The sequence below is a fragment of the Platalea leucorodia genome (assembly GCF_965183815.1).
Source record: "Platalea leucorodia genome assembly, chromosome: 8".
In the NCBI taxonomy this organism is placed as follows: domain Eukaryota; kingdom Metazoa; phylum Chordata; class Aves; order Pelecaniformes; family Threskiornithidae; genus Platalea; species Platalea leucorodia.
In genome coordinates, this window is record NC_138830.1 from 37,041,577 (window position 1) to 37,054,627 (window position 13,051).

Here is a 13,051-nt window from a genome sequence, read left to right on the forward strand (position 1 = left end):
CACATAGCCTGATAAATGTGCTGTAGTTTGGGGGGTGTGTGTGTGCTGGTACTCGTGTTTATGTTCATGCTCGTGGGTGCATGATTTGCGGAATTATTATCACCGAGCACCCTGCGCAGAATCCACATCTCTATAAGAACCTTCACTTCTCTTCACTCTTCTCCTTCTTCCCTCACCAAATAATACCCTTGTTGGCAGGACCAACGCTGGATCCAGGACTGGTGATTCTCTTTTCTCTCTCTCTCACTTTTCCTAAGGTGATTGAGTTGTTAAAGTTGTTAAGTTGAAGTCAAGTACTGCATGGCCTACCTTGATTTTCTATAAAACCGCATAGCTGGGGTGAATATAACTGTGAGAGGGTTGGCTGGTATCGAATATTTGTACTCAATATTTGTCTCTATAGAAGCTTTCTATTAAAGCTGCTGTTTGTGTACGGACCTTGAGTGTTGGCCCACCTTAATCCACACCAAGAGGATTTGCGAATCTTTGTCACTCCTCCCCCCTCCTCCCCAGGTGGGATGTGACAGTAAGATGACACAGGACCACATTACCTGTACTCAGGAATCCCCATATTGCCAGGATAACAGATTCAGGGAAACAACTACCACCTCATTTAGGGCAATGCTGCCAAAGAGAGCCCTGGGGGCACTGCCACCCCTCTGGCCAGCAAGCAACTACACAGACCAGGAAACTCATCCACACCAGGCTTCTGTGCCCACAAAATCCTGAGGGCCCTCCAGTCTCAGCTTTCAGAGAAGAATGAGGACTGGCGTTTTAACACATTGAGCCAGACTTTTCTCAGAGCTGTGCAGAATTAAAAAAAAAAAAAAAAAAAAAGAACAAAAAACAAAAAAAACCCACCAAACAAAAAAAAACCCCAAACAAACCAAGAGGCAGTAGATAAGCTGCAATAGGGACACTTCAACTAGTTAAGAAAATACCTCACAATTCTCAACAACAAAAGGTAGGCAAATGTTGAATGGGGCAATCAAATGTTGCTAGTGCAATCTTCATCCTGGGGAGATATTAAAAGCTTTCCCCAACAAGGCACCATGCAACGAGGTCTGACTTTAAAGCTTGCCCTGTTTTAGGGGGGTTGGACCAGAGACCTTCAAATGTCCCTACTGATCTAAACTGTCTTATTGACTTACTGAACTAGGCCCTAATTCAGGATTTTTCCAGACAGGAGAAGACAGTAGGTAACAGGAAAGATCTAAGATGCCCTAGGCAAGAACACACTTGGCAAATAGCCTGGTTTGGTATTGCATTTTAGCCTCACAAGAGAGAGACCGACAAAGTATTCTGCAAGTATTCTCCATCCTACTGGAGAGAGGAAGATGGACAGAAAGCAAATCCATAGCGTTGTGCTCCTTAGCGAACAGAAAGATGCAGGATTTAGCAGGCACAAACCACACCCTGGTGCTTGCTAGGAAGCTGATGAACAGTTCACTAGATCTTCTCTGGGTAAAAGATTCAAAGTCAGAGTTAAAAAACAAACACAGACTAAGTCCAAAACCAGTTTATTGAAAAATTTCATACAAGAATAGTCAGTGGCCAAAATATTCAAGTGTGATACAGCAACACCACAGACAAGCTCCTTACACATCCAAACTTGAGGCTGATTCATTTACAAACAGCCACTGTCTCCACATACCCAGCTTTCCAGAGACATGTGCAGCATCCCATCATGTCAGTGAGTTTCAGTGCAGCACAGGGAGCAGAGTCTGTCTTTACATCAAATACGATTAGCTATGACTCTGATTTTTCCTGTGAGAGGTATGAAAGGCCCTGTAGGTCTGTTGAGAATGCTGTTTGCAACATAAGGCATCATTCCCACCCACCCCAGCTCATTCAAAACACTGAATGAAAGACTGTAACAAAATATTTTGCCAATAAAAATCTTTTAGAAAGCTAGTATAAAAAGTTGCTATACAGAGCACAAAACTACCAAAAAGTGACTGTGCCAATTTCCCCTTTACACAAATAGCATTCTTTAAAAAAAAAAACAAACCACATTACATTAGAAAGTCACACAATATATAACATATTGCATCTTTCTGAAATACTCTGTGCAGCAGAAGCCCCATACAGTACCTGGGCAGTTACAAGACAGACCAGTAGCTCCCCTTTAGTTCTGCTGTCTCTACAGCAGCTGCCAAGAATTTGGCTATCACAGTTTTCAGATTTAGAAAGTAGAAAGCTCCAAGATGGCAAACCAAGTGTTTTTAAATCAGTACCATTCCTTCTCAAAGAGATAAAAAAAATATATCACAGGAATCTCTTGATTAAAAAGATTTTACATATTACTTGTTGCTGGTGTCAGTGAGACAATACAGTTTTGACTGTTTCTATGTCAGTTTTTATTTGCGGAGTACCGCTTCATGTGCCAGAGAGGTACCTGCAGCATCTTTCAGTGATTTCTGGTCTAATAAGAACATACAGCTGAGCCACAGGAACAAATAAAACCACATCAGCTTACATTGCTTCATGAAAAAACACTGTAAGACACTGACCGATACAGGGTTGTCAGCCTGCTGTCTGGAAATAATTAACATGGATTGTTCCCCAATTCAGTTTTCAGCAACCTGGAAGGTGTTGCATAGAAGAGCAATCACTGTCTTGCCCCCTGCTTTTCCAGGCACAAGACTCAAAGCCCCTGCAGCCTTCATGCACAGCTATGCAGGAGAGGAACTGAATCCCCAGGGACTGAAGGTACTGCCGTGTGTGAAACCCACTCTGTATTTGGTCACTTAATCTTCTCAAATAACTCAGCAAGAACTTAGTAACTCTCTGCATAACCTTGGAGAACACCAGGAGCGGGCTTTACATTTGAGGATGTACAAATCAGATGACTTGCTTCTCTAAGAAAACAGCAGTAACCCATTCAGACACAGTCAGCATAGGGATTTTTTTTTTGTTAGGGGGGATTTTTGTTTGCTTTCTTTAACAGAGAGCTGGCAACAGCCAGAGCCCCTCCCTGTACAAAGCGTACAAAGTTATCTCCAGCTAGAGGTCCTAGAGCATAAAGCCCTTTCTCCTGAGTGCATTCATAGGTGAATGGGTCAACATCTATGGGATTCCTCTTTGGACTGACTGGCTGGTCACTTTCCATTGCCAAGTCAATGCCATTATTTGACAGAAAGGAGAGGTTCGGGTTTGAGCCAGTTAGAACAAGAGCCATAGAAATTTTATAAGCTTTCTGGTAACCATTCTTGTCTTGAAAGATACATTTCTTGTCCTTGCCAAAGGATAGCACATGATGTTCAGGAAGGCTAATGTAACACTCATAGGGCCCAGAACAAGCAGCTGACTGTTCTTTCATCATCTGATGGACTTTGTGGTATTCAGGGTACATCATTTTGGGGAGCTGGTTAAAAATAAGACCAGGATCACTGACTCGTCTCCGAAAAACATGGATTACTGGAATATTGCAATGGTCAGCAAAGAGAATCGCATCAGCGGCTGTCAGACCAGCACCTACAATCAAGACTGGATCTGACATGATGCCAATGATGTTGTTCTTCACTGCTTCCTCTAGGGCAGACAGCTGGTGATGGACATAGGAAAGGTTCTCTCCCTTGACCCCAAGCCAAGTAGGACTATCATATGTTCCTGTAGCTAAGACCACATTCTCTGCACAGATGGAGAAGGGCTCTTTATCACCTTTCACAGTTTTGAAAAATCCATCCACCTGAAAGACCTCTGTACTTTTCTCATTGAAGTTCCAGAGTGAGTCACTATTCTCCTGCAGATCTTTCTGTGCATGGTTGGAGATGCTCTCTACACTTACTTTCCTCACAGAGGTCACAACAGTACCACATCTGAAATTCTTCTGCAGTCCTTTCTTCATCACATAGTGTTGGTAATATTGAGCAATGTCTTCTGCTGTGGCTCTATTGTTTCTGAGACATCTGTAATATAGTACAAACAAAGGTCAAGCAGCAGTTCAGTAAGAGACTGGAATTTCTCCCCTCTTCCACTGAATGTATCCTAGAGCCATCTATCCTGGCAATACCAGAGAAGACTTATCTAGTTTCCCTGACTTCAGCAAAAATTATTCCTGGTATATAAAGCTAACACTCAGGTCCACAAGCTGTTGGGCAGAGGCAGCTTTCTTTAGCATGAATCCCATCCCTAAGAACATGGTTGCTCATTTAAACCTCTCACATCTTGCTTCCATTCCATTTTTAACTCCTGGACTTTTTAAGATTAATTGTTACACATCTCAAGAGCAGAAAGCACCTCAGAGACTGCAGAGTAGAACTGATTAAACTTGTCATTAGGGACAGCAGCAGTAGACACAGGAGTCAGATGACCATGCCTTTACCAAGCTTTATTCAGAACTCATGATCACTGTGATCCATCTCCCCAGTGGGTGTTGAGAACAACACATTCCAAGCAGCACTGCAACTTTACCTGAATCCCTGAATGGATTTTTACTGGGGGTGGGAGGGTGTTCTTTCTCTCACTAGAATCATCCATTACCAGATGGGTAGCTACATTCAAGGAGTCCACTCCACTCCAGGTTCTCAGATAACCTCCAGATGTTTGCAAGTAATCGCACCATAGATATCTTACCTTCTCTTTTGCTTTAGCCAGTCTTTGAACGGGAGATCGGGGAGTCCCATCCATTCCCCTCTGCTCAGGGTAATCATAGAGCCCTCAATAGACTAGAACAAGAAATACAGTAAAAAGACTTTCAGTTATTTAATGTAAGAAGTGAAATGCAATTTTGTCATGTTTCAATATGGCACAGATCATGAAATTAGTGATTTCCTCTGATCTGCTGTCATGGATGAAACCATCCATGTTCTCCAAAAAGAACAATAGACTGGAAATATAAATGCCTCTCATGCTTTTTTCCCCTTTTAAACTTTCACTTGTCTATATACATAAAATCAAACATGGCTGACTTGCACATGAGAGGAGCTTTTGCCTCTCCAGTCAACACATTTGGCTATCTTACAACATGCAGACCTAAGCAGTTAGGCTTCAATGCACATACATGCCAGGCACCTCCAGGAGCATTTCTGCCAAGGACCAGGTGGGGGACGACTCTGTCAGCCTCGTGCCACCAAGTGAGGACAGACTCTGCTGTTCCACCAAAGTCTGTGTCTGGACGCTGAAGAGTATCAAACAGAAGAGCCACAGGGCTGTGGGATCGTCCCTCCAAGCCTTCAGAGAGATACTCCAAATCCTAAAGAGAGGCAGATTAGATGTTAAAAATGCATGCTGCCAGGCAGCAGACTACTTGTTACTCCAGTATTTCCAATCAGTGGTTTTGGTGTTCTGTGAAGCTCATTTACTGGCACACAGACCCTGTTATTGCCCAAGGACTACCTCAAGGATCTTTGCAGCAATGCTGGCATTTCATACAAGGGAGACGTGGACAACTAAAAGTACTTTGCTTAAGGCTCATTCTGTCTGTGTACTTTGAAAATTCAAATGAGGTTATCACTTATAATATACCCCTAGGATGCTTTACTATGATGTTACACTGTTTCTCTTCACACAAACCTGGTCCAAAATGGAGACATCTGGTGCCTCTTCCAGTTTCCTCTGAAGAATGGGATGAGGATGAAGAGAGTCTCTTTTGAAGTAAGGGATGTAGCCTGACAGCAAATATGAGAGACAAATTCCTGAAGGTCCATTCCCTAAAAAGACACAATGGAGAAGAATTTATACTCCTGCAGATAAAGCAGTCCTTTCAGAAGGGTTTCTAATATCCAGACCAATTCAAAGGATAAGACAGTGCTGCAGATACAGGGGACTTTCTATTCCAGGTTGACCACTGACCTATTGGATGGAGTTTGGGAAGTCATTTTACTCTCTTATGTCCCCTTCTCCTCCTCAGTTGTATCTATTTGCATTGTAAGGTCTTCAGAACTTGCTGAAAAAAACACTGAGTTAAACAAGCCAGATGTTAACCTCACCTGAAGCTTGAAGTCTCTAGCATGCTGATGAATTGAATTATTGCTCATTAACTTCTTTAAAGGTTTAGAAACTGGTCACATACTGACTGGGGGTCTCAGCTCTCCTGGATGCACATTTCACACCAAAGCAGAGTAGTTCAGTGTGGAGAGGTTACAGAGTAAGTCCAGAAAAGAGTGACTATTAAAGTGAACGGGAAACAGCTCTGCTCAGTAACAAATACCATCTAGTAAGGGATATCTGCCAATAGCAGTTTTGACTAACTGCTCTTGAGGACACTTTCAAATGGGAACCAGCCCTACCACGGTACCAGAGTGTGTTAAGGAAAAAAAGTCTCTCTGCCATGCCAAGACACCCCCACCCCAGAATACAGCACTTTGAACAGATTGCTGGATGACTGAACTCCTCCTGCTGACCACCAGCTGCCAGCAGAAAAACTTGATATATGCGACTCCAAAGCCCAGTGAGAGTAGCCCATGGAAAGTTTTCACATGGCTCTTCTCCAGTATGTTTAATATTTTACAGTGTCTGCATAACTAGGTGTCAGCCTCTCTGGCTGCTCAGGCTTTGCTGCTCACTAGTATGTGACTAACCACCATTACATAATGCAGTGACGATATAGGGGAGGAGCGCTGAAGTGACACAGCAGCAGGCTGCGTTGACCCAGTGCCTGTGCTGCATGAGTGACTAGAGCAAAGGCTGCTTCCTGGGGATTTGAGACAGAGGGAGGCTCAGGCTGTAAAGCTAACAGCAAGCTGAGCTATGTGAAGGGCAGTACACACCACAGCTGGGGCCAAAGTCTGCTGTGCTGAGCAAGGACCAGCAGCTGCAGGTCAGTGTGTGGAACATTCCACTTGCAGGAGAAGTTATCTAAAACCAACAGCAACAGAAATTAAAAGCAAACTAAACTGCAGCTATGGTAAAATATAACACCTTTCAGCTTACTCCTTTGCTTTAGGAAGTACAAGGAGATACCTAAGCCAAACTTAAATCATTTAAGTGCACAACACTCAGGAACACACACAGAGGACTTACTCTGAACCACACCTAAGTTTCATATGGATAGTCACAAGCACAGCTGCCTCTGGGGCTCAAACTATTCTAGAAAGCAACTGCTTTCATGAAGCTGCCCAGTGCAGCAGAGGGAATCCATAGCCTTCTCAGAACAGGGCCTGGGGAAGCAGCTGGAACCTGCATGCAATGTCCAGCTGCAGTGAAACAGCTGAGCTGCTTCAGTCCAACAGGCTCCGTGGAGTGCACATCTTCACACTGGTGCTTCTGAGGCTTTAGTGATATAGCCACATTGGGTCCCTGCGTAGGTGCACTAGGGATGTACCAAAATGTCCTCCCTCCTACCTGAAGAATTGTTCAACTGGGCAGTACAAAGTCACTCTCAGACTAGAACCTGCTGGTAGTAGTGTCCTTGTCAAACTCACTGTTAGCAAGGATTAAGTGCTATTTATGTGGTGTGCTAACTTTGGACTAGCTCTCTTGGGGGCCATAAATTAGATGGCAGATAAGGAAGGAACCCAGCTCTACAAGGCATTTAAACATGTCAGATGAACAGGGTCCAACACCTGCGCTTGAGCACAGCTCACGATTGGTCACAGAGGAGAAGGCACTGACATCACTACTCATGCTTTACTCACGTTACAAAGCTCTTGCAAGGGAGACAAGACAGTTACTACATAACCTGTTTTCTAAACTGGTAGAAAACCCACAGCTTTTTACCATTCTATTAAATCTGTATAAAATCAGTGTAGCTGACTTGCATTTTAAAAGAAATCTGTGAAAAATTTCCAGATGCTTTAACAGCATCTGAAGCACTTTCTAAACACACACCATAGGGAAAAAAGATAACACAAACACACCTTCAGTTAAAGCACTACAGATAGTTAATCAACTTGCTGTGAAGTGATTATCTGTAGTGAAAAGGTTTCAACTCCTTCTAGATATCCAACAGAGAAAAAACAGGGCCAGCTGAACTGATGCCCAAAAGGTTACCAATTTTTCTATTAAAAAAGGTATGTGTTTTAGTTTGTCAAATACCTTGTTCCGACTTCCCACAACTCTTCGTGGTCTTTCTCTTAGTACTAGAGATAGGTTGGCTGTCAGGGAAAGGAGACAGAAATAGTGGCCAGGCATTTCTGGTTTGAGTAAGAACATGCAGAACAAGAGCTGAAGACAGTAAGTCCAAAGCAACAACAGCACTAGAGAAAACAGCAATGCTGGCAGGAGAAAACTTACCTATGATCACGACAGGCAGCGGCTTGAACCCGCTCTTATTTTGGGGTCTGTTCAATAATGCATACATCTTCCTGTCTGGAAGCATTTAGGTCCTGGAGTCTACCTGTTTAAACAAATAAGGTTTGAATTATTTGCTTTTTTAACAAAACACACGACTTTCCATAGCCTACAAACCCAGGCTGATCTAAAGTACTATCCTTGCATTGCAGACCACCACATGACACTTCCACACTCAGGACAGGCCTACTTATCTTTTTCTCCTCCCGCCCCCAAAACCAAAGGATGATTCCCTGATTATACCATAAAAAAAAGGGAGAGGACCCTTATCTCTCTCTTCCACACACAAATTCCAGGCCTTCCAGAACAGCTGGCAACTTCAGTAACCCTCTGACTACAGTAACTGATGGCTGCAGCTTGTTAAAGAAAACTTTGCTTCTGCCCATACTCTGTAGAAAAATACTATTGCCATAATTATCATGAATCCATTAATGAATGCTTTGTACTTTTTAAAGCAACTTGCACATTTATTGGTAAGTAGAGCAAACCTCACTCAAGACTTCTGCCCAAAGACTGGAAATCTCTTGGCTGCATTTTCAAATATGTGCCATTCCACCACTAAAGGGTTTTGAGAAGTGCTAGTTTAGTTCCTGAACCTTCTTTCTTAATTTTCCAGAAAGTAGAGAGTTCTAGGTCTAAACAAATAAATAACAGCAAGTCTTTAAACAAAATATACAACAAATTTATTATCTTGGAGGCTAAGGTGTCATTAGAGTGGAATCTACAAAATTCATCTGATTGTTGTGCAGATATTCAATGAACAGTGAATCAAAGTTTTTTGCCATTCCTGCAGGAATCCTACCATGTCAAATAATGACTTCTTTAGTTTTTCAGGGAATTCAACTATACTGTCACTAAGCTAGAGAAGTTAAAAAGTTATCTGTATCATAGTAAAAATGAAATTTTCAAAATTCTGCGTAAGCTTTTAAGTTATTCCACAGAGAACAGTCTTTTCTAAAAACATTACTCTCATTTTGGAAAGCTAAGTAAAAATTCACTGAATGGCATGACTTTGTTCAGTGGGGCATGCTCTCCACACCCTTTTCAAGTGCAGAAAAATCTTTGGCAAGCACACTGCACACTCCCATAAGGTCTGGCACATCACTGCCTCTGACACAGGTATTGCAGCAAATGTCATCCTACAAGTGTAATGCTCCACTTTAAGCCTGACATTTACATCACCAGCAACTACAGTAATGCGGTAAGACCCTGGTGATTGAGTGAGCAGCCAGAAAACCACAGGTGAGTTTAGGATTTGCAGAATACCAGGCTTCAGGAGTCTTGTAAGTGCATTTGCCTGCAAGGATGTGACAATTCTCATGTACACCAATATACAGCCATCACTGGGCTAGACAGAGCTATTCCAAGAGGACTGGGTTCATCCAAGTCAAGGCACGTAAGGTTTACAAGTTGAATTCAAAACTTTCAAAACTAGTAGCTTTGTCCAAGTTTTTGGATTACAATTCAGGAATACCTACTGGTTCCCTATTACCGCTTAACTAAGCATTTGCCTAAGAGACTCATGCATTTTGCCTGACAGGGCAAAAACCACTTAAAAGACATAATAGTCATGCTTTCTAATTTAAGTAATTTCAAGCATCTAGCTTTGAAGGGAGTTGGATTTCAAGGGAGCTTAGGTTCCCAGTTTAATTGAGACTTGAAGGTAGGTGCATACACTACAGAAGATGAACACTTTGTGTGTTGTGTCTATACCAAGGCATGCATCAACCCCTTAAGGCATATTAACCCAACCCTGGTAGCTGCAGGAGCACAGCCTAACTGCCCAAGTATTTCCCCAGCCTTTTGGGTAGGTTCTGCCACATGAACTAAAACCTGCACCACCTTCAGCAGACTGTCGTGTAAATTTACCCCCAAATAATTCCCTACCACAAAGCTCCAGAGTTGCAATTGGTAGAATTCAGCACTAGCACTTAGGATGGCCAGAGACACCAGAGGAACAGGACACCTGTGTGACCAGTAAGGTATTCCCCTCAAACCAGCTAAACCACAGTACCTATCTGAAGGTTAACAGAGGTTTCTTCTCCATGGTAACAAATAAATCCCTCTCCATAGCTGTACTACATAAGACAACAAGTTCTTATTAATTTTTCCTAACACAGAGCACACATCTTATTTCTGTGAAACTATTGGGAGTCTGGAAGAGGTAAGAAAGATCTCTAGAAGCAACCTTCCAGGTTTCTGCACCATAGCACTCTGCAGCAGCATGCACGGAAAGACTGTATGCACTCTGTAGACAGTGGTAACCCAGCAACATCCATGGGATTTTTGCTGGAAGCAAGGACTGCTGAACCAACCCAGTATAGCACATGGCAACAGTTCCAGGACAGCAGCAAAGCCAGCATATAAATAATGAGCCTGCAAGCCCGTCTGTAAGACTTGGGCACAAAGTCATGCCATTGCATGCCAGCATTTTTCTGGGGGAGCCTGAGGGGGACAAAAAAGGCACAAGACAGTAGAAGTCGGCCTGGCAGTCTTGTTTGCTTTACAGGAAGGTTGCCTTGGCTCCTGGCCATTGCACCATGCCACCCTACCCCACCCTGATATAGAGCAAAGCCAGCAGCCGCAGGCTCAGTGATAACGCTCTCATTTCACCCTCCTCCATTCTGTACCTTCTGATACATGAAAAAGCAGCATTTGCTGGAATTAAAACAAACACTAACACCTAGAGGAGCACAATTGTTATTCTGATGAAATTACTAGATCTGTGCACATACATGACTATTTTTAGCCATGGTTTTATTCAGCATCTGGGTTCACAAAACCCCATAATGACCACTGTAGTGCTACATGCTTTGCTTCCTGAAGTTTTGACACTGGACAATTCTATCAACACAAGATTAACCATCAGAAATGCTTCTGTTTATCCTAGCATACCTCTACAAATGGGAGAAGTCCCTTCCACATCCTATAGCTGCTGTGTCTATAATTCGTAGTTAATAATTCTTCTTTTTAAGTAGAAAGTGAACCAGATGCTAAACCTGTTTATAGCTATTCCCATCCTGTAGGCTAAATGTTTGACTTCTGGGGGTAAAACCAAGCTCATCGCATCTCAGGCATTTCAGTTTCAGGCCAGATGTTCACTTTTCCATTAGAAGTAAAGGTGGATTAATTTTTTTTTGCAATCTTAGGATCAAGGGACCACATATACCTCAATAACTTGTACAGCTAGTACAGTGTAGCAGATGAAAGCTTGTTCTTACAGAAGCTATTGGAAAGCATACTGGACATTGAAGTTCCTTTCAAATTATACGGAACTAGTTAGCAGCAAGAGAATTCCTGAGCTAGCAAGAAACTCAAGACTGCTCTTCTCACCCTCCTTTTACGTAGAGTAGGCTGCTGGGCACTCGCACTTAGTCAGCTTAGTGACACTGATCCCTGTTCTGGCTCCTGCTTTAGGCTTCCTACTTTAAATGGGTGTCTCTTTCCTCCTCTTCATTTGGGAGCATGCTGCAAGCTCCACAATTTATCTCCTCGCTGCTTCCAAAGCATTTCAGTGTCTATGTGATGTTACATAATTGTTCTGGCTTGGAAAAGCACCCAGCTCATTCTGGGCCAAACTCTGCATACCTCCCTGACACAGCCTTAAGCCTAGAGGGACTAAAACTCACAAAGTCGGTCAGTGTGGCCCCTGGTAGTTCCAGGCTGCACAACTGAAACAGGTTTTAAGTGAGTAAAAGAAAAAGCAAAGATGCATTTAGCAAGACAATGACACTAAATGATCTTTAGCAGAAATAAAAAGCCAAGTCACATCAGCCATATGCAAACAGCTCTCCCTATAACATCAATGAGACTTTGCTCAAGTAAGGACCACCAAGTGTGGCCTGTACAGCACATGGGGAGAGTTCAAAAGAGCAGTGCAGTCAGTATATATAAATAATGGAAGTGACTGAAAGAGTTACCATGACACTCAGGTTTAAACAAGAACAATGCTGACACAAATGCAACAATTTTTTTCAGCTTCTTTTCTTCATCAACCCATTCATTTCACCAGCAGTTTTTAAAATTTAATTAATTAGTGCTTTTAAAAAACAGAAATCTCAAGAGCTTTTACATTTTATACTTGCCTACAAGTTTCAGAAATTTCCCTCCATTTGCATTACCACTCTTACATACCAGGCCAGTTACCCCACAAACACAATTCAAGTATGTAGAAAAAAATTCACCTTTATGGTACATAAAAATAATACCTTTCTAAAAACATCCCTGTGATAATTCAGAAAGCAAGGTTACAGTATGCCAGACAGAGCTCTACATTTACTTATAACTTCTTACCTTTAGCAGCAGGACCGATGAGAAGCAAGATCTTTATGAAAATGCCTGTACAGTCAGGAAAGCCAACCAAACTACAAGCCTTGAATCCTGCCTCTGCTCTAAGACAGCTGTTTAAATATAGTAGGCTACCAGCACTAAGAGAGGAGAGGAGGAGCTGAAATGAATGGAGGCGGAGCAAGGAAAATACTTATAAGCATGAGTCAGCAGGAATATTTTCCTTCCTAGCTTGTGAATGAATGATGTAGTGATTTTTCCTTTAGTAATGTTCAGCAGACTACACGACTACAGCAAAAGCAGGCTTATAGGAGCCATGTATGGCAGAAGTCCTGCATTGAACAAATATCTTCATTTTTAACCCTCAGGGCAAATTAAAACCTGAGACTTCATAAAATACAATGCTTCCTGTGGCAGAACTGGGTTTTTCCTCTGTATTTAAAAGAAAAACTGCTAGTTATAATTACAGGTGATTCTTATAAAAGTGATAGGATACACTGTATGCTTGTTTTAAAAAGCTAGTGATCTT

The 13,051-nt window shown here is 42.4% G+C and overlaps 1 protein-coding gene across 1 annotated transcript; it reads right to left on the bottom strand.

Moving 5' to 3' along the window:
• Positions 1–1,512: 1,512 nt before the first annotated feature.
• OSGIN1 (oxidative stress induced growth inhibitor 1) lies at positions 1,513–12,657 on the bottom strand. The gene is made up of 6 exons (XM_082320278.1): positions 12,529–12,657; positions 8,179–8,281; positions 5,518–5,654; positions 5,006–5,197; positions 4,579–4,670; positions 1,513–3,911 (listed from the first exon to the last, which is right to left on the bottom strand). Exons 2-6 carry the CDS (start codon positions 8,261–8,263, stop codon positions 2,918–2,920), a joined length of 1,500 nt encoding a protein of 499 aa, XP_082176404.1. The 5' UTR covers positions 8,264–8,281; positions 12,529–12,657; the 3' UTR covers positions 1,513–2,917.
• Positions 12,658–13,051: the final 394 nt, after the last annotated feature.